This window comes from Schistocerca gregaria, chromosome 1 (genome assembly GCF_023897955.1).
Source record: "Schistocerca gregaria isolate iqSchGreg1 chromosome 1, iqSchGreg1.2, whole genome shotgun sequence".
Taxonomy (NCBI): Eukaryota; Metazoa; Arthropoda; class Insecta; order Orthoptera; family Acrididae; genus Schistocerca; species Schistocerca gregaria.
The window spans coordinates 959,110,486-959,130,866 of NC_064920.1; the positions used below are offsets into that span (position 1 = coordinate 959,110,486).

General features: G+C 42.2%; 1 protein-coding gene across 4 annotated transcripts in view; it reads left to right on the top strand.

Annotated features, from left to right (window-relative positions):
* LOC126276318 (lachesin) overlaps positions 1-20,381 on the top strand; it is a 1,594,347-nt gene that overhangs the window by 1,477,214 nt on the left and 96,752 nt on the right. For all 4 annotated transcript variants that reach the window (XM_049977266.1, XM_049977267.1, XM_049977269.1 and 1 more), the window contains exons 9-10: positions 8,141-8,290; positions 16,525-16,599. In XM_049977266.1, the coding sequence (XP_049833223.1) occupies positions 8,141-8,290; positions 16,525-16,599 (225 nt within the window). The remainder of the gene's footprint in view (positions 1-8,140; positions 8,291-16,524; positions 16,600-20,381) is intronic.

Consider the following 20,381-nt stretch of genomic DNA (forward strand, 5'->3'; position numbering starts at 1 on the left):
CCTTTCAAATAAATCAACAGGAAACAAAGGGTGTCAGTGCTAGGGACTAGTGAATTAAGTCATCAGTCATCATCAGAATGGGAAGAAATTACATGTGGTGTCCCACAAGGATCCATCTTAGGGCCATTGCTTTTTCTCGTGTACGTTAATGATCTCTCATCAGTTACACTGCCAGAAGCAGAGTTCGTTTTGTTTGAAGATGACAAAAGTATTGCAATAAATAGTATGTAGAGTGTAGTTCTAGAAATATCTGCTACTGATATTTTCATGGATATTGAAGAATGGTTTAAAGTCAACTCACTGACATTAAACTTCGGAAGGACTCACTATATGCAATTCAGAACCTGTAAGAGGTTTCCACCCACCATATGCATAAAGTATGAAGAAGAGCAGATAGAAGAGGTTGATAGTCTTAAATTCCTGGGATTACTACTTTGTAATAAATTCAGTTGGAGGAGCACATCACAGTATTGCAGAGATGCCTGAACAAATCTGTATTTGCAGTTCGAGTGTTAGCAGACAAAGGCGACATAAAAATGAAAAATCTTGCATGTTTTGCATACTTTCATTCCATAATGTCATATGGTATAGTATTTTGGGGTAACTCTTCAAGTCAAAACAAAAGTTTTCAGATTCCAAAAGCGTGTAATACGTATTATTTGTGGAGTAAATTCACGGACGTCCTGTAGAAACCTCTTCAAAGAACTGGGTATACTAACTACAGCCTCTCGGTATATTTACTCCTTAATGAAATTTGTCCTAAATACTATATCTCTTTTTCCAACAAACGGCTCAGTTCATATATACAATACCAGGAACAAAAATGATCCGCACAAGGACTTAAAAGCACTTACTTTAGTTAAAAAATTGGTTCACTACTCAGAAACACTCATCTTCAATAATTTGCCAGCAAACATAAAAAATTTAGTTACAAATAAAAATCAGTTTAAAAGGAGCCTGAAACACTTACTAGTGGCCAACTCCTTCTACACCATTGACGACTTTTTTAATAGAAACAAATGATGTATTTTATATATTCATACTATTAATATTGTTAATTGAGCTTAAAAAAAGAAAAAGCTGACATGTTCCACATCCACATCTCCACATGGATCTATGGAACGAAAATCTAATCTAATCTAATCTGGAGACATCTACTGACACTAAAGTAATATTTCGTAATAGGGCTGTTGATATTCGTCGTGTATATTAAGCGGATAGTATTAGTTGGAACTTCGGACTTATAGCGTAGGATGTAGTTGAATTTGAGAAAAATTTATCTCCTAAAAACTGCAGTAATATCTAATTGGATTTCAACAAAAATCGGGTTTGCGCTAAGAATTCCAGATAGTTCTTAATTTAGGCAAATGTAAAATTATTAACATTACGAAAGGTGAAATTGTACTAGTTTTTGTGTACAGGATTTGTGGGGCACAGATTTTCGCTTACGTCATACAAATATTTAGGAGTAATAATGAGGGGAGATGAAACGGAACGCTCTCGCTGGCTGAATTTAAGGCAAAGCAGATGACAGTTTTCGATTCGCTGGTAGCATACAAGGAGTTTGTCATTAAAAATAGAAAACTACTGATAAATTATGTTGGTGCCTAAAGATGCACATCTACTTCCATTACGGCTTGGTGCACAGTCATACCTTCTAAATGCCATCTTTGTTTGGAAGTATATACTTTCGTGAACAGCGACAAAGTGTTTGTAGGAGTAAGGCTCACAAAGGGTAAAAATGGAACCAAAACCTCCGATGAAATCCCCGAGAACAGCAACCAGTTCTTGATTCATCAATTTTGCCCAGTTGAAAGTGAATGTCATTTTCAACTATGGTTTTCTACCATTTATACCCGTATATAAAATTAATAATATAATCTCGTACATAATAAGTCAACTTAATTCCAGCTTGCTTCAATTGAAAAAACGATCATAAATTAGTGAGGTAAGAGGCTGGATATCCTTGGTCCCATAGTTTTTAGGCTATGACGTCTCGTTGGCAACGATATCATTAAAGGCAGAATAAATGCGATTAGAATAAAGAGGAAGAAAATCGGCTGAGTCGTGTTTAAAGAAACTACCGCGGCATTAGACGATAGACAACTTAATCTAAAAACAATTGCAACTTAACAGAAGAATGTACTCTATTTCCCAGAAAGATACTCTTCCTGACACACATTGATGGGAATTTTTCATATTTTCAGGCGAATTTTATACGTTGGTTATGATGATTAGTAAAAATAAATTAAGGTTATTGTTTTCACAACTTCTTGGATTTTTCCAAGCTAAAATTCGTGTTCAATCCAACAATTTGAACACTGAGCTTCTGATGTAGTTCAAATATGCACTCAGCTTTAAATCAATGGATAAGACTGCAAATTTATATCTGAGGAACTGAACTACAAAATAAGCTCAGTACAGGGATTGTAGTCCTTGAATTTAGTTCTGGTCATCGGTCACCAGAGAAACAATAAACGTATGGTGTCTAAAGCTGGTTTATTATTACTAATGTTAATAATAATTTTATTCTTTAGGCTGAAGAAAAAGTTGTGTTAGTGTTTGTAAGTGGAACATGATGAAGACACCGTTTCCTATCACTCTTCGTGTCACCGTGTACTGTTCTTAGAAAGTACACAAGGCAAACACTCTGTCGGGCAAAACTGTACGTATTGATCGTCGGAAATCATACCTCCCAGTGGTGAAGCATTATATTCGTGAAGGAGTGGGGAAACAAAACCGATGGATTCCTCCTGTGTACCGTTCCTTAGCGCTGATGATTGGAGACGTTTCCGTCTGGAGGGCTGCATTTATGTCTGGCCTGCGAGCGATGCTCTATTAACCGCCATCCGCAGCCGTTTCTGTTCTGTCACAATGAAACGGGAGCTCCCAATAAAACGACGTTGTATTCAGGTAGCGTCTCCTCGTGAAATGAAACATCTGATCCGACTCCATTCTACGCATTTATGGCTAAGGAAATCAATTTCCGCAGAGAGGCACGCTGCATCGGCAGACGAAGACGGAGGACATGGGGTTGGGAGGAGCGGGCGGCAGGCGGAGGAGAACCGAGACGTGGATATTCATGCCTTTCTGCTGACATCAGCGTAGGCGCCCTCGGCCGATATGGTATCCCTGCTCGGAAGTGCCTGACTGGGGGACTATTGTGCCGCCTACAATAGCTTCTATTCCCTGTGCGTCTTCACTCCTCCCTGTTTCCAGATGTCGATACTGGGTTCATTATGCTAAATGAGAGCCACTTCATTTGCGTTCTCAAACTACCATCTGCAGGTAATTGTTAAATTCCAGGTGGGGATGAAGACTCATTCAGCAAGTCACGTATTTTTCTGGGCATCGTAAACCATCACTGGAGATAAAGATCCCTCGTTTAACATGATGAAGAAGACGTCGACTTCACTGTTCACCACGCAAGGAGCAAATTATGCACGTACACATAAAAAGTCCAATACGTTACTGTCTGGTATAGTACTGAACGAACAAAAGAATAAATATGTTAAGGTCAATTCGTTGGTCCCGATCAATGTCTTTGGATGATTACCGTTATTTTAGACAGACAAGAAAGAAATGTTTGGAAATGGGAACCTACTTCATCAGCTGTCAACTCGCTTAATTTTGCTGAAGGCCCTACCACCTTGGGTTGAAAGTAACCTTAGCATGAAAACGCTTTGAAAACGTATGCAGTAACACGAAACAATTTTGTATCTAAGGTTCATTTTGATGAAAAGCGAAGGGCATTAACAAGTCTGGACCCGTTCTCTTCAGCATAGATATTGTATCGTTTTTGTGGTTGTTGCCACGGTTTTCGGTCCGAATCCTGATTTGATGCAACTATCTATGCTAGTCTATCCTGAGCTTACCTCTTCATCATTGTGTAGCTACTGCAAGTTTCATCAATTTGAACTTTATTGCTATAGTCAAGCATTGGTCTATTCTCTTCTTGTGTCAACTGTTTTCGTCCATGGAAACATAATTCGCCTGGTGTAAATAGATAAAACAATGACTTGACAAAATTACTGAGAAGTATAGTTACAGAGTTTCGTAAATACGATCAGGAACACTGAAGACAGCGCACCGGGACGGAAGAAAGGTACAAACGCGAAACGTTGCAGATAAGTACAGTGAGATCCGATATGCAAATGATCCAAGTTTGGTGTGCATGCGCAGGAGCTGCAAACGTGCACGGCGCGTAGTGGACGAGTCATACACTTCAACTTTCACATCCTGATCAGAGTAGGGCTTCAGTATGCACGTAATGCTAGGTATACGTGCTAGACAACATTTCTCACTGTTAAGTCAGTTCGAAAGGGGCCTAATCATTGGCCCTAAAACCGTATGCTAGTGAACACACCGTGTGGTTCTTCAAGTCGATCGTTCGGAGTGTTCGTCAGACGATGTTGGGACCACTGAACATGAGAACGATACCGGGTAAGACGTATGGGGTCTGCAGCTGCCAGGAAGACAACGATGTAAGGGAATCGAAGGTTCGGGTGGCAAGTTATCAGGGATCCTACAGTAATTCGCTGCATGATAAAACAAATGTACTGTTGCCAGTTGTTTCAGAAACCATCTCCTGCAGGCCTCGCGAATGTGAATTTGCAATCTAGTCCCCAGCCGGCCAGTGTGGCCGAGCGGTTCTAGGCGCTTCAGTCTGGAACCGCGTGACCACTCCGGTCGCAGGTTCGAATCCTGCCTCGGGTATGGATGTGTGTGATGTTCTTAGGTTAGTTAGGTTTAAGTAGTTCTAAGTTCTAGGGGACTGATGATCTCAGATGTTAAGTCCCATAGTGCTCAGAGCCATTTGAACCATTTGAATCTAGGCGCCCTCGTCGTGTACTGCTGTTAACCCCGGGCGTCTCACTACAGTGGTGCCATGCCAGATGGACGTGGACTTCCACTGACTGGCAAAACATGATGTTTAGTGATCAGATTCGGTTTGGCGATGGATAATAACCGTACAGGGGTGTGGGGGCAGGCTGGTGAACAGTAAAATTCCACCAACGATGTCATCCTCCACACCACGAATTGTAACGGCCTGTGGAGCTACAGAAAAAAATAGCCGACGGTCTCTAATTGTGGTAGGTGGTACATTAACAGGTCAGCGTTATGTTTATGGCATTCCTATATGGTTCACCTTGGACACTTTTCCAGCACGATTGTGCTTGCCTGCATACAGTTCAAGTTGCTACAGACTATCTACGACACCTTCCGATTCTGGCGTGTACAACCCGTTCCCCGTAATTGTCTCCTGTAGCGAATATGTGCGACCACTTGAAACTCCAGATCATGCCGTGTTATTCTGTACACGATTTGGAGGTGGCTCTTCAAGATTTGTGGCCCAGTCTGCGTCAGAACAACATCAGATGTCCAGATAACTCGATGTCTGGGCGTTCTGCGACATGTATTGCAGCAGGAGATGGGCCAACACATTACTGATGTTGCACTGTATTTGTGTACTTGTTTTCACTGCATTTGTTTTCTTGTTTTTATTTTGCAATCAAGTTAATCTCTCAGCTGTATCATTACGTCTCATAAATTTTATTTCGATCCGTTGCTCGCCTCTTAATGCACTACGCCATTGTTGTACCTCTACGCTGGCATGGTCGGGGATTGCCCTGTCACCTGCGCATCGCCAGATACGTCACGCCCGTGAATTCAGTATGCAGACGGTTCCTGGACCACTGACCACTGATGTGCGAATAGCGCTGATCCTGGTTCCATTGGAAGCATTGCACGCCTGCTCGGTTGTTGATTTGCCAATGTGCTGAATGCTGCTGCGCAAAATTCATCTGGTCATCTGTCTCCTCACGTTCGGCAGAAACGTTAACAATGTCACACACGTGCCGGCCTTCTTTGTTCGACTGATACAGCGTCCGAAAATTGTGGGTTGACGTGTCAAAGTCTCAAAAATGTTCACTTAACCTATAATAAGTCTTCATGTATTTTTCTGCTTTGAACAACTATAAATAACATAATTAGTATACATAATTATCATACGCTCTACACTACATGAACGTAACTAGACTGGTGATTTAACACAGCGGCTTTGAATATTAATCTGATGCTGTAACCAAGAGGTACCTCGCTTCATTTTGAGCCGTATGGAAGTTAACGAATGGTGGAAAGAAAACCAGGAAAGTTGAAAGTGGGATTTCTTGAAATGTTATTTTGCTACAGCCTGTTTTGCAGACCAATAAAATGAAATATTAGTTAATGGTAAGACACAATAGGTTAGGAAAGAAGTTAATGTTAATCTTTTACACGAAGATATAGGCAGGTAGACGAATATGTACTAGACGTTTTTAATTTGACGGTGGATGAGATGTGTGTCAAATCTTGTGGGACTTAACTGCTAAGGTCATCAGTCCTTAAACTTACACACTACTTAACCTAAATTATCCTAAGGACAAACACACACACCCATACCCTAGGAAGGACTCGAACCTCCGCCGGGACCACCCGCACAGTCCATGACTGCAGCGCATTAGACCGCTCGGCTAATCCCGCGCGGCGACAGTGGATGACCTACAGCAAACTGCTGCAGCTATGTACAGATGAAAACATAACAAAGGATAAAAACACCTGTCTACACTCTGAGGATACTATATTAAAATATAGGTAGTTGTCAGCAATTCACTAAAATTCTTCTGCGTGCGTTGTAATTTAAGTTACGATTAATGATGCAGACAACTGTACCCGAGTAACTTTATATGATAACTCAAGGCATCTTTAAATGAGCAACCGGTGTGGTATCTTTATTGTTATCACACAATTTTCGCTTTTTAGGCATTTGCATATGACTCCTGGAACTTGTCAGTAATAAATTTTTATAGTTGGGCCAGCTGGGAAGTCTCCAAGAGACTGGCGATCCGTCAAACGACGATTGACAGTAACCAGGATGTACGCCTTTACTATCGTTCTTACGGTTGAAAGGCTATTTCTTTATCCAGACGACCTCGTTCTTCTTTCTTTTCTTGTGCTGAGTGTTTGCATCGCTGAATGTTACAATCATGCCCCACCAATGTTGGCATTCCACTTTAGCTGCTTCCTTGATGATGTCTTGTGAAAAATTTGTGTTTCCTCACACTAGGCTAGTCATCGTCTTATGATTACCAGTTATCAGTCAGTAAAACAAAAATGGCGCAGCGCACTATCTTCTGCGAAGTCTTTTAACTGTGTCCTGACTGATCCTGAAATCTAAGAGCTTTTGCTGTCTACTCGATTCTGTTATATCTACATCTTTCGTACCCAAGTCGGTTTATGGTATGTTAAGAGACTGATGGTACTTCGTGTCATTTTATCAGCGTATTCTTTTAAAAACTGCTTGTTCCATTCACAGGTGATGCTTGAGAGGGACTATTGTATAATCCAGGATCTTTCACAGTTTACCATTATGACTGTTACATACTGATGGGTTGAAGTAATTTGTTTCTTGGATTATCTTAGTAGGCACCCTCTCGGTTTTCCACACGTTTTAAGAAAGGTGTATTACCTTACTCGCTGAGTGGGCCACTGCTGATGCTGTTTCCTTAAGGTCTTATGCTGGTTAAACGAAACTAATATGCCATATCTAGAAATTCTGTTGCAGTAACACACTGAAGATGTTGAAGGATGTTGTCATCAGTCACATGAATATCCACAGTCAGTGTACGTCATGATTCAATTATACACACAGAATTCCGTCCGATTAGGCCTCGGAAGGCCCAACGGTACGACCGACCGTCCTATCATGCTCAGTCGATAGGTGTCATGGGATGCAGATTAGGAGGTGCTTGTGTCAGCACGTTGCTCTCCTGGCCGTTGTCAGTTTTCGTGACCGCAGCCACCACTTTTCACTATATAGCTACTCAATTGGCCTGACAAGCGCGGATTGCACCCAGCCAGTAACGGCTCTCGGCAGAACCGGACGGTCACCCATCCAAGTGCTAGCCAAGTCCGACCGCGCATAACATTGATGATCTGACGGGAGCCGGTGTTACCAGCGTGGCCAGGCCGTTGGGAATCACACACATAGGTTTATTCGAAACACACCCCACCACAGCTTATGCTCATAAATTATTTATAATTTATTTTTTAAACAGAAGACTCTTCAGAAATTAACACCGTATATATATTTATGTTCTAGGAGACAAATACGAGGCTGTGTCGATGGACAACGGCTACAACAAGTACATGATGCTGAAGATTCGCAGCGTAAGCAAGAGTGACTTCGGCTCGTACAAGTGCGTCGCCAAGAACTCCCTGGGGGAGACGGATGGCGTAATCAAACTGGACGGTAAGAAAATTTCAACTCAACATAGATGAATCGGTCACCTTTTCATTCAGTATGATACAAGATTCAAAAAATTTTTAACTATAACCTGTATCCTGTCTGAGAAAATAAATAACTCTGTCACTATCCATTTTAGTGGACATGTAGACGTTTCTGCTGATTGTTCTAGATCTTCGTATCTTTAGGTTCTTCTGGGTGGGCCCCAAAGTCTCAAGAAATTTTAAGAACACCACCAGTCTGTGTTTCTGAATTTGCGCTACTAGTTTTGGGCACTGCACATTTTCAAGCGCATAGTGACCGATATGGATGCAGTGTCATTGTTTCACAAAAAAAAAAAAAAAAAAAAGCAGTGGTAGATATGCGGCAGTTAAGTGAACAAGTGTGGTTTGTAGCAAACATTACAAGACGATGACGTTGACGACATGCTGTGCAACGATACGGGTGGTATGCGATTTTTTTACGAAAATATGAGAAAGTATCCTCATCTGCTAATATATATGCACTGGAGAATGTGCAGTGCCCGAAACTAGTTCTGTATATAAATTAAACACAACCTGGTGGAATAATATCTTTGACTTTGTATCTTCTTTTCCATTGTTGATAACAGGGAACCGTAATCACTGATACCGGTTTCTGTATGAAGGCCCTGAAAGAGATCGTTGTGTTTATTGCCAAGTGGACAGAATTACCCTTTAAACAACCTTAACAGCATTTACGAAAACTTTTGGGGTAACAGAATAAATAGCGGGAGGCCATATGGCAACTTCAAAATTGCTGGAAGTGCTACAAGATTTATAGAAATTAGCAAATGTTTTGGGGATTCTTAAGCTTCAACACAGAAAGCTTTGGAGCGCAGTGGCCAAGCAAAACATCACGTTAAACTTGTACTAAAGCTTGTTGCTAGACCGTGTCGCTTAGATGTGCTCAAACGGGATTTCGAAAAGGTCAGTTAGATTACATCATATAATGTTGATTTATAAAATACGAAACTAAGCCGAGAGTTTAATTTCAGAGGTCACAGATATATAACATTGGCAATAGCCAGTCAAATGCACAGACGGAGTAAACTAAGCCCGGTAGGCAGCAATGGTAAATAAACTAATAACAAGACAGTTATCACACAAGCGGAAATCTGGAAAAATAGCGTATGACCAGAAATGCAGACTTGTAATCAGCTGTCCAGCTGTCTTGGAAGAAACGTGTGTCTTTCCCTCACATACGGATTACAAAACCGTTTGGTGAATATCGGCATATCGACCAAAGCATACGACATTGTACATCATAGCAATACGTTAAATAATGGCTGTTCCGTCCTTTAACACACACACATAGATAAACTATAACCCTATGACAGTTAGATATAAAAACAATGCATAAAATGTCTGACAACCACTGAAAGCATTAAATAGTATTTTAACAAAATACAGGAGTCCAGCGAGAAAGGCAAAATTGGGCAAGCGTTAAGCGCTAAACACTATTCTAACAAAATAGTAAAAACTTCACTGAATTAATGACATACAAAAATTGAATAAAATTATTTTTATAAAAGACAAGACATTATATAATATGTCAGGCAGATAGGTGGCAGCAAATCTTAAGAGTAAGTACCTTGAAACGTACCTTAATGAAATATAAGACCCTTTAAAGAAGGCTGACTGCCGCGACATAAAAGACTGAAGGGAGCCAGTCTATACAGGGATACGACAGAAAGCGCATATTGCACACAAAACATGCAAGCTACGCTGCTCAATAACGTGGCGAGTAGGCAACAAAATTTGAAATTTAAAACACGGTCGCCACAAACCGCGAATACGTACACAGAAAATCGGCCAGATACGGCCAAGCATCAAAATACAGAGTGTTTCCAAAAGAATATACTGGTTTTAAGACTTTGTTCTATTTATTACATCAAATGAAAGACCAATCCAAACTTTTGTTTGTGTATCTGTGCGTAAAGTGAACATTAAGGAACGAACAACAGAGACTGAAGAACCTGCTGAACGAGGGAGGGTCTTCCTCACGTACCCCCAAGAAATCATTTCGGAAGCCTAGTCGTGAATCAGTAATTCCAATGACGTCTGTTTGGAGACTTTCAAGGAGATGCTTAGGACTACGTCCTGACGTTTGCAGCTGTTAGAAGCCCTACAGCCTAAAGACTACGGTTCACGTGGTAACTGTGCAAACGAAATATTGCTGCATGATGATGAAGAATTTCTGGATCGCGTCGGCTTCAGTGATGAATGGAAATTCCATCTAAACGTAAAAGTGAACATAAGTAATAAGAGCATTGTGGGTCAGCAAATACCCACGAGATGGTACAATCGCAACTAGACTCCCGTAAAATGAACCTTCTTTTTGTTTGTTTGCCGTATACTGGCGATTTGTTTGTGGGCGTTCCTTTTTAGGTGAAGCAACTGTAACTGGTGTTTCTTACCTTGATGCATTAGAACGATGACTCTTTCCTCAATTCGAATCACTTAAATCGCAGAACTTTATTTCGCGGCTAGATAGTGCACCGACTTACTGGCATAACTCAATAGGCGATGGGTTAAACGATATTGTACCCTACCGCTGGTTTGGCCACAGGGGACATATATCGGAGCTTGTTTTGCATGACCATGTTCACAAACGATCTCACGTCATGTGATGTTTTACCGTTGGAGATTGATAAGGGTTCATGGTTAGGTGCCTTCACTACCACGTGATATACCCAACTTTAGGAACAGCAATATTGCAACAACTGCTCCACTCACGCTGATCAAAGTTTGGGAAGAACTCGCCTGTGGTCTCGACGTGTGCTCGCATTGAATCCTTGCATAAAAAACTTCATATATTATTTTTAACTGTAAATTAAATGTAATAAATGATACGAAGTTTTCAAATCCATACGCTCGTTTTGAAAGAGCCTATAAAAACTAATGACTGGTTCACAGGCCCCCACCAAAAAAAAAAAAAAAAGAACCATCGTGCAGTCAGTCACACATAGTTAAAGAAAAAAGTTACTCCTCATTACAAAAGCCTAGCCTTAAGGTAATACACTCTGCAATAAGGCACTCAACTGTTGCCCGAGTAGGCTCGCTCCTTAAACAAACGTTGTAGACAATATTAAACTTCAATGGCGTGATGACATCAATAACACTTCCCAGCCTGGCCGCCACGTTGCAACTATTTTTGGCCCGACAGAGTGCTCACATGCCTTTGGTGAACGTGGATCTCCAAATGCCAGGAAGTCATCTTCTTCATAGCTAGCATGCTCTATCCACGCAACTGTTACGTTCGCCCTTTCGCGTCAAGAATCCTTTGATCTCCTAGCAACGTGCGAGAGACGAACACAGAATAGATACAATCGCTACTAGAGCACTAAGGATGTCGCGCACTCACGTCACAACACAGTTCGTTATATAACCAGTCTGTGTGTGGCATGAAAGCTTGTAACTGCTCGTAATTTATTATAAACGGCTTTTGTGTATGATGATAAAACACAATTGGCACGCGGAGCATTCTGTTTAAAAACCCTCTGTCTGCTGTCGAGGAACATCTTCGACCCTTTGACTCAAACACTATCTCCTAATCAAGTCATTTCTCGAGGTCTGATAGTACTCTGGAGTCCATCACAGCTTTGTGTATACAAGTTGGTCAGAGAGTCACAGTTAATTATTGAATATTAGAGATATCTTTAACTTTGATTCATCTAGACGAGAAGCTTTAATGTTAAAATTGCTTGTATTATTAGTAAAGGATGAGTTATGTCAAAGTTAAAAAGAAGCATTTTTAAACATACGGATGCTCATTCACCGATGTAGTATTTTCTATCCTACTGTCGTGAGTGCTGTGTGTTCTCTTGTGACATAGCAGTATTAGACTGTTAGAAAGATGCTCATTTTGGGTCTTCATTTGGTACACTGATCGAATATTGTGATGTTCACCTTTAGGGGCATTTGGATGTGACAGTCTCGCGATGCTGAATTGCTTTTCTCCGTGAAGGTAGACATACATCATGTCGAGTTTCCAATAAGTCATGACTGCCTCAAGGCAGGATCGCTGTATCGCGCAGCAAGCGTATCGTAATACCTCCACATCTTCACATCAGTGCCTGCCCTCTGAGAACAGTTAATGGACTCCTTGCGACGCACATACCATTAGCCGGAGTCTAGCACCAGTCGCACTACGGGATTACCGTTCCAGGTGTAGGCTCTGTTAACGACACAACAGAAACGGCTGCGTATGGAGTGGTGCCGTGACAGGCAGGCATGGACTGTTGATGAATGACGTCGTTCAGAGTTTGGTGATTAATCTCGGCTTTGTACCACCCCAGATAACCACCGTCGACAAGAAGGGGCACTGTTCCATTTTTCCAATGGATAGATACACAGCATTGCTACTGCTGGTTTCATGGTATGGGGAGCCATCGGACATGTCTTCAGGTCACAGCTGGTAGCGAAATGAAATTATCATATGACGGTATAGGCTGGGTGACACCGTCTGAGATTATTCAGCTACTTGGTGCAAGTTTACCATTTGACACTACTTCAGCGACTTGGGCATCGATAAAGATGAGATGAAACGGTTAGGGCAACACAATCACTCAGACCCCCAACGAAGAAAATGTCCGACCAGTCCGGGAATGAAACCCGGGAACGCACAATTTAGCGGTAGTGACTAACTGCTGGACCACGAGTTGCTAACATGGCTAGTAATGTCGAAGGGTTCAATGGTACGTCACAGACACGTGCTTCCTCGTGCGGTCTCTCTCATTCAACAGTACTGTGGTGCCCTTCATCAACAGGACAATGCTCGTCCACACAGGGCACGTTTCTCAGTGAAATGTCAGTGTGCTGCAGAGGTGCCCCCACGGCTAGCCACCTCTCCATGTCTGTACCTTCAGAGAACATTTGTAGGAACAGCTCCGAAGTCCAGTCTGCCATAGCGCTATATTCAGGGTGCCAGGGACCAGTTTCAATAGTTGTGGACCAGCTTGGCTTAGGAGATGGTGCGACGGCTTCATGACACGCTTCCCAACTAAGTCAGTGGATGCCTCGAGGTCAGAGGGGGTACAACGTCATGCTGAGAAGTGGTCTCATACTGACAGATTCTTTGTGAATTGGACTTGAAGTAACATCGAATTTCCTTTCCTTTACTATTTCTCTTCTGGGTGCTTCACGTTTTCTGTCATGCAGTGTACTTCTCAAACCATTCTGCCACGATTTCGGGTAGATGGGTTTATATTTTATTAAGGTTAATGGTGCAGAAGTAAGATGGATGCAAATGACCAGCCATGAAATACTTACGACTCTCCAGAGGGATACAATGGATGACGTGTCAGGAGGCCATCTCAGCACACGCAGACACTCGTCACAGAAGAATAATTAGACTACTTCCTTAACGATGTCTTTGTGGCACATAGGCTACATCCCTACATATGACTGGAAAGCACTCGCACCACACCATCACCGTGTAACAACATGTAAAGCGACTTACCAGCCGTGTTGTCCGTATTTTAACGCCTGATAAGGTCTTACGCTCGTGCTAGTCTTCGTGCCGTTTGCAGGAGAATATGCTCGAATGAGGGTCGGGGGCATGGTACACAATAACGTGTAGGTGTGACTGTATTTTTCCATGAGAAAAGAAGAGTTTATTCTCACGGGTATATCTCGAATCCAGTTGTTCGTTTGTCCCTCTTTCCGTCCTTCTCACTGTCTCTTTGTTGAAACGTATATTCATATTGCGTAAGTAAATAACTTCAAGTAGTTTATTCTGAAAATATGTGCTTCCTTGTGAATCGCCTGTATACCGTGTTTACGCCAATGTCAGATTCGTCTTTGTTTATTTCTATCTCTGAAAACGCAACAATCGATTTCTTCAGTACTGACGACAAGCCGGAGGAGTTTAATTCCAACCTGTGTTAGGAAAAGCCGACTTAGTTACTTTTACTTGCGGTTTCTCTAAAACGATGCCGCCGACTTGCGTTGGTCATTCCTTTGAAATGAACAAGACTGAGTCTCTCCCCAAACGTTGCTGAGTGTTCCCTGTATCTGTACCATTAATAGGGTGGTTGGGGGGGGGGGGGGGCTAAAACCGTAATCGTTCTTTCTACCGTGGTGTCATGGATACAGTACGGCTCAGCAACTGTTTTGAATTCCATTTAGCGTATGTAGAAGGTGGTTTTAGAGTTTCTGTAGACAATCGAACGTGGCTTACGTTCGTTAAAAGTTCTCTTTCACCTTACACTGTGGCAGAAAACCATGCGCAACGCATCATTTCAGCAAAAATAGGAAACGGAATGTATTTTGATCCAGCCATTTCGGGATGTGGTTTCTTTTCCTCTCCCGATGAGTCAAGAACTGTTTTGAAGCTTTTTGATAAAATTCCTTACCACACATTAACAACAGACATCAGTGGCCTCACCAGTTAGTGGTTTGCAGAAGGAGGGGGGTGGTACAGACGGGGGAGTAATTACTTTAATACTGCGTGATGGTAATCCTCCTTGATGTCAAAAAAATCTTTTTATACGGTTTTCGTTTCCTTCTTCATCCCCACGAGTCAGTTGACAGAAGAAATTTAATCTTCTGCACTTTATTACATCAAGCAAAATACGTTCGTAAAAGGTTGTTGAAAATTTTCCCATATCTTGATCAACTAATTACGACATTTCTACATTTTGGCACGTACTCATTCACCAAAGATTTCATTGCCCTTCTTTCCTATGCCCTTCATGAAAATATTAATAAATAGAATGCAAAAAATTAAAATTAAAAAATTAATAACGGATTCGACCCCACAACTCTCGGATTACCGTTCTGTTCTCTTTCGACTTGGTGAACTGCAACCTCGAAATTACTTTAGCATAAAAGGGTCATGTCTCACCCACCACCACCGAATATGATAATTTCAAATGCGCTTGGTGATCAGGAGCTCCCACTTTCTTCAGTTCCATTTGTGGCCAAGCCTGCATTTACCACAAATTTGGGCGACATCGATGATGACGAGTGACCGCTGTCTTCTCGTCAGCGTAGAAAACATTCGATAGCGCAGTGATAAATGAAGCATCCCCTTGTAGGTAGCAGCGGTCAGTGGCCTGCGAAGGTAGTGTGTGCCTGTTCACGGTGAAGAGGGACTCGGCAGCTAGCGAAGCAGACAGGAGTCAGCCAGCAGGTGGCCCATCACCTGAAAGCCACCAGTTCAGTTGCTGGCAACATCTGCACTTCCGCTAAGGTTACAGCACCGTATCTAGCGGAAGCGGCTTCTAATATGGCAGACTGAATGAACCACTTCCTGCCTATGGCTCTCACATCTGGCTGCTGGCGGAGACAGACACTGCTGTGCTGGAATGAATGGTATTCATAGAGGCTCGTCACCTCGGTTTTCACAGGACACATTTCTGCTTATCGTAGGCCACAACAGAGCCACGATGCTGTGTTACATGCCTGGCTGCGGTGTCGAGTTTTGACTGTGTGGTAACTTACGTTGCTGCATGGCGAGGGTGTGATTCTTGCTGTACCAGCACAGCCCACATGCAGTTATCGCTGAAGAACACCTTGCCGATTCCCGCCTATATCTCTTCCGTAATGTTCCTTGTGTCACCCTGCAGTGACGATTATTGTTAACTCGGCCATGGGGAATAGCATGAATTTCACAACACAACTTTACAATCCTGCGAATGAGGTATCGACATGGCTGTGACAGAATTCTCGTCCGAAGCAGAATCATATTGGGTACAGTTACAAGTTATCCGAAAAGACTTTGACATCTGCGACGTCTTTCTCTTCATTTCTTAAAACGAGTTTTCCTACTTAAGAATTTTTGAAGGTAGTATGTAGCCATACGCTATACTGCACTTATGATTAGTGGTAGAGTGCAGTATCGTAGAGCTATTTTAATTGTTACACAAATCTGAGAACGTATACTCATTATGAATGTCCATGCACAAACATAGTCCCATTCAAACCGCTGTTTAACAGCCCTAATTTAGTTTTCCTTGTGGTTTCCCTAAAACTGTCAAGTCAAATTCGGTGATGCCTCCTTTAAAATGACTACACGATGCTTTCCCGTCCACCGATAAGTACCCTGTCGTAAATAAATGAAAGCATGTTAATAGTAAATCTAAATAAAAATCACTTTGTAACAAGTTAAGAAAATCTTGAATGACACTAAATTATTGTCGCATACATACATAACACATGAAATAACTTGCTGATAATGAGTTACATGCAAACGAATTTTAAATTTGTCTGTTCCAGAGATTCCTGCGCCGTCCACTACGTCTACTACCACGGACATCTCCGTGACCAAACCCAACACACTTCGGAAAAAGAGTGAGTGGTTGCCAGTACTATTGTAATGTGATAGATAATTAATTACAAATGTATATATTCCACATAGTTTATATTTTATTTTATACTATATGGTCTCTCTTTTTCTAATAACACTCAAGATTATTGAAGTTTCTGGAACTACAAGCAGTGAATGACGTAACTACCACAGACTATACCAAAGGTAATATTTGAATGATGAAGGGAACGTGGCAGTAATAGCACAAAAAGTCAGTTCCGCAATTATCTCGTGTACCAACTTCCTGCCGTAATTAATTGAGACATAGAGAGGGGAAACCTACTTTCTTGAAGGAGAAATGTTATCCTTGACAGGTCACATTGTTTATTCATAGTGACACTTTGTAATTAGCTAATTTAATCTCATCGCTCCTTAAGAAACTAAAAATACCGAAAATAAACGGGTATATCGTTCCAAAATAAAAATATCTGAACGTATTAACTAGTATGCATGATTACTTTTTGTGATGTACTTTCATAACGGCTAGTGTGACTGATTTAATTTAATTGCAATTTCTAGTTACGAACGAGGAAAATATCTCATGCACGTAACACTTACTTGTTCAGAAAACGTATTTCTGAACGTGTACGAATATTTAAAGGAATTGTGTATCTTGTGATTCATTCATAAATTTTTTTATTGTGGCTCAAGACGCTATAAACGGGGAGGTGAAATGAAATGCTGTCGTACTTCTTCCAAATTTGACATTACAGCACAAAATACAAAGCAAGTGTGTAATATGGTGTCGCCAGTTTACAATATAAGGTACATGAAGTATCAGATGTCATAAACATTGCGGTATATTTATTTTCTTTGTGTAAAGTTTGGGATGTTCTCAGAAGTGTACAACTGCTTTGATTGTCTTATTTATAACTTGAAAAATGGAGCTACCATTTCCCGTCCCCCTTATCAGCAATCAAAGCAAAAGCGTGAAAGCCAATGTCCGTCCAATAGAAAGGAGAAAGTATACTCCATTTACTGGAAAGGTGATCGTCATGGTTCGTAAATGGCAAAACGTAACCTGGGGAATATTAAGCAAGTTGTCTGGCCCACCCATGAAATAAGTACGTAAGAAGTGGCATAGAAGGCAAGTGTAGCACGTTCAACTTGCTTCATAACAATGCGAGTGGTAGGAAGGTGACTTCGATACTGGAAACTGAGAGATGCGAAGTTCTAATTGCTGTAATATACGCCCTATTCATCAGCTTTTAAACCTTCTCATTTCCGTGCGTTGCCACATTTTAAGGAATTTATGATTGAGGAAAGTATGAATATAAAGGTTCTGCCAGTTGTGGCCAGGTTTGTACTCTTTACATAGACGGACTTTATGGATGGAACCTACTCCATGGCAAAACGTTCGATAAACTGCATTTACCTACGAAGATCTATTTCAAAACACAAATGCAGTTTTTACCTATACACCAGTCTTTCACTGCCTGGAACGAGCTTCACATCCTGACCTTGTCATATACTGCTTTAAAGATAAATATGCAGAAGTTTTGTTATTGCCCGATCATGGGTTTATTCCTGACGACGATATTCGTTGCAACTTAAGAGACTACCAAAGTATATGTTCGAAAGTTAGAGAAACTGTTTCCTCTATAATACGACGTTATTGTTTTATGAGTAAACCGGAATGGTCTAGTAAAAAAGTTATTAAACAAATTCAAATTTTTCTCCTAAAGAACGACACTATCTTTTGTTGTTCATGGCGTGCTCGAAACAGCTGACGGTGCTGTTATGTACAATGGTAGCGGTGGGTGCTCGGTTGCGAAACGCCACAGTAGGGTTGGCAAGTTCGACAGTACAAACCATATTCACATACATACACAGGTAGCCAGTGACCAAACGATCGTATTAACGTGTCATATAGGTTCTATCTATCATTAGGTAGAGCGAAGACAGCGATTAGATGATCCTCTGAAGCACCATGGCGTTAATGAAATGTCATTCAGTTAACAACAATTTAGCGGCGAGGGCTTTAAAACAGCTGTATCACCTTTCCGGCACTGTGTAACAGTGACCGTGCTGAGTCGGCACTGATTGAAAGCGCGAGGTGGCTCGTCAGTGCCAAGAGGGAAACTTGATAATCGCTGGTCACGGCGTTTTCTAGGGTCAGTGCCGCACACCGTAGGAGGGATCGACGGCCGTGAGTCTTCGCAGCTCAACGAGACTGTGGACTTGTGTGGGAGCATCAGCACTCTCGGATGAAGCAACTCTTAGGATCGTTCCCAGATTACTGCGTACTTCTCTAATCAGTTGCGAATAAGGCGTGGAGGCGGAAGAACCATTAGCAACCTGGAGGACAGCCCGTGTCGTGGTCCAAACTTCCGTCCACTAAGGTGGTGTCACAGGCGCCAGCACCAAAGCGGAATAGCTTGCAGACGGCCATATCGATTCTTCATCCGTGGAACATCGACCCGACTCCCATCCTCAACCACTCACTAGTTTCAATGGCAGGATGTGGCTTGTAAATCGAAAGTCTCCTCTACAGCCGTTAAGCTGTGGCAGCTTGGGGGCATTTACAGAATTCACCAGATCATTCTTCTAGTTAAGAGAGTTGGTCTCCCATCGGTATCCATCATTAAGATGGAATGACCTCACTCTGAGAACGAGCTTGAGGAGGATAGTTTTTATTGCAGGTGATACCCCTCTATCCCTCCCAGACACCTACATATACAAGCGTTCACTGTTGACGAATGTGCTATCGTTTTCTCGCCCTGTCAGCACTTCTGGCTTCTAAAGTGATTACAGGTTTCAACGCATCCTTTTATGCGAAGTTAGCATCCTGAAAGTCAGTTTTGTGACATCCCTAGGTGAAGTTACGCATTTGGCCTCGTCACGGCAGAGCGTTCTGTCTGTCTGCGCACTGTTGTCAAAGTACTGAGTCAGTTGTTCTTGAATTTCCTCTCGCATAGTCTACCACTTTGTTTGTACTTCGAGTCTCCCGTGTCGACATTTGGTAACAAAGCCGTTGCGTAGCTGGTAGACTTGCCCCATTCGCGACGTATCCGGCGATTTGAGACAAAATTTTATCCCTGCAGTTACTTATTGTTTATTATGTAAACAGTGTAACAATACTAATAATAATTCAAAAAAAGTTAACGGAGTATTTTGAAAAAGTTATAACCGCATAAACAAAGGACCAAGCAAAGGAAAACAAGTCCAACCTAGCATGCTAGAAGGTAATTCTGTAAAATGTATACTAGAAAACACTGCGTGTATTGAATGTTAACTGGAGACCTAGAAACGACGGAGAGGCTCCGTCCCCGCCGCAGCTGCAGTGAGCCACAACGCCACGACGACTACCGCAGTCCACTTCACCCCCCCCCCACCCCCCCCCCCCCCCCCCCGCCACCAAACCAGGGTTATTGTGCGGTTCGGCCCACGGTGGACCCCCCAGGAAACGTCTCACACCAGATGAGTGTAACCCCTATGCTTGCGCGGTAGAGTAATGGTGGTGTACTCGTACGTGGAGAACTTATTTGCGCAGCAATCGCCGACATAGTGTAACTGAGGAGCAATAAGGGTAACCAGCCCGCATTCGGCGAGGCAGACGGAAAACCGCCTAAAATCCATCCACAGACTGGCCGCTTCACAGGAACTCGACACATATCAGCCGAGCGGATTCGTGCCGGGGAGCAGGCGCTCCTTCCCGCACGGAAAGCCGTGCGTTAGACCGCAAGGTCAACCGGAAGGGCAGACACTGCTTAGTATGACACTGACATGTAAAACACAGAATATGTGTCGCATGGAAGAAGTGTGT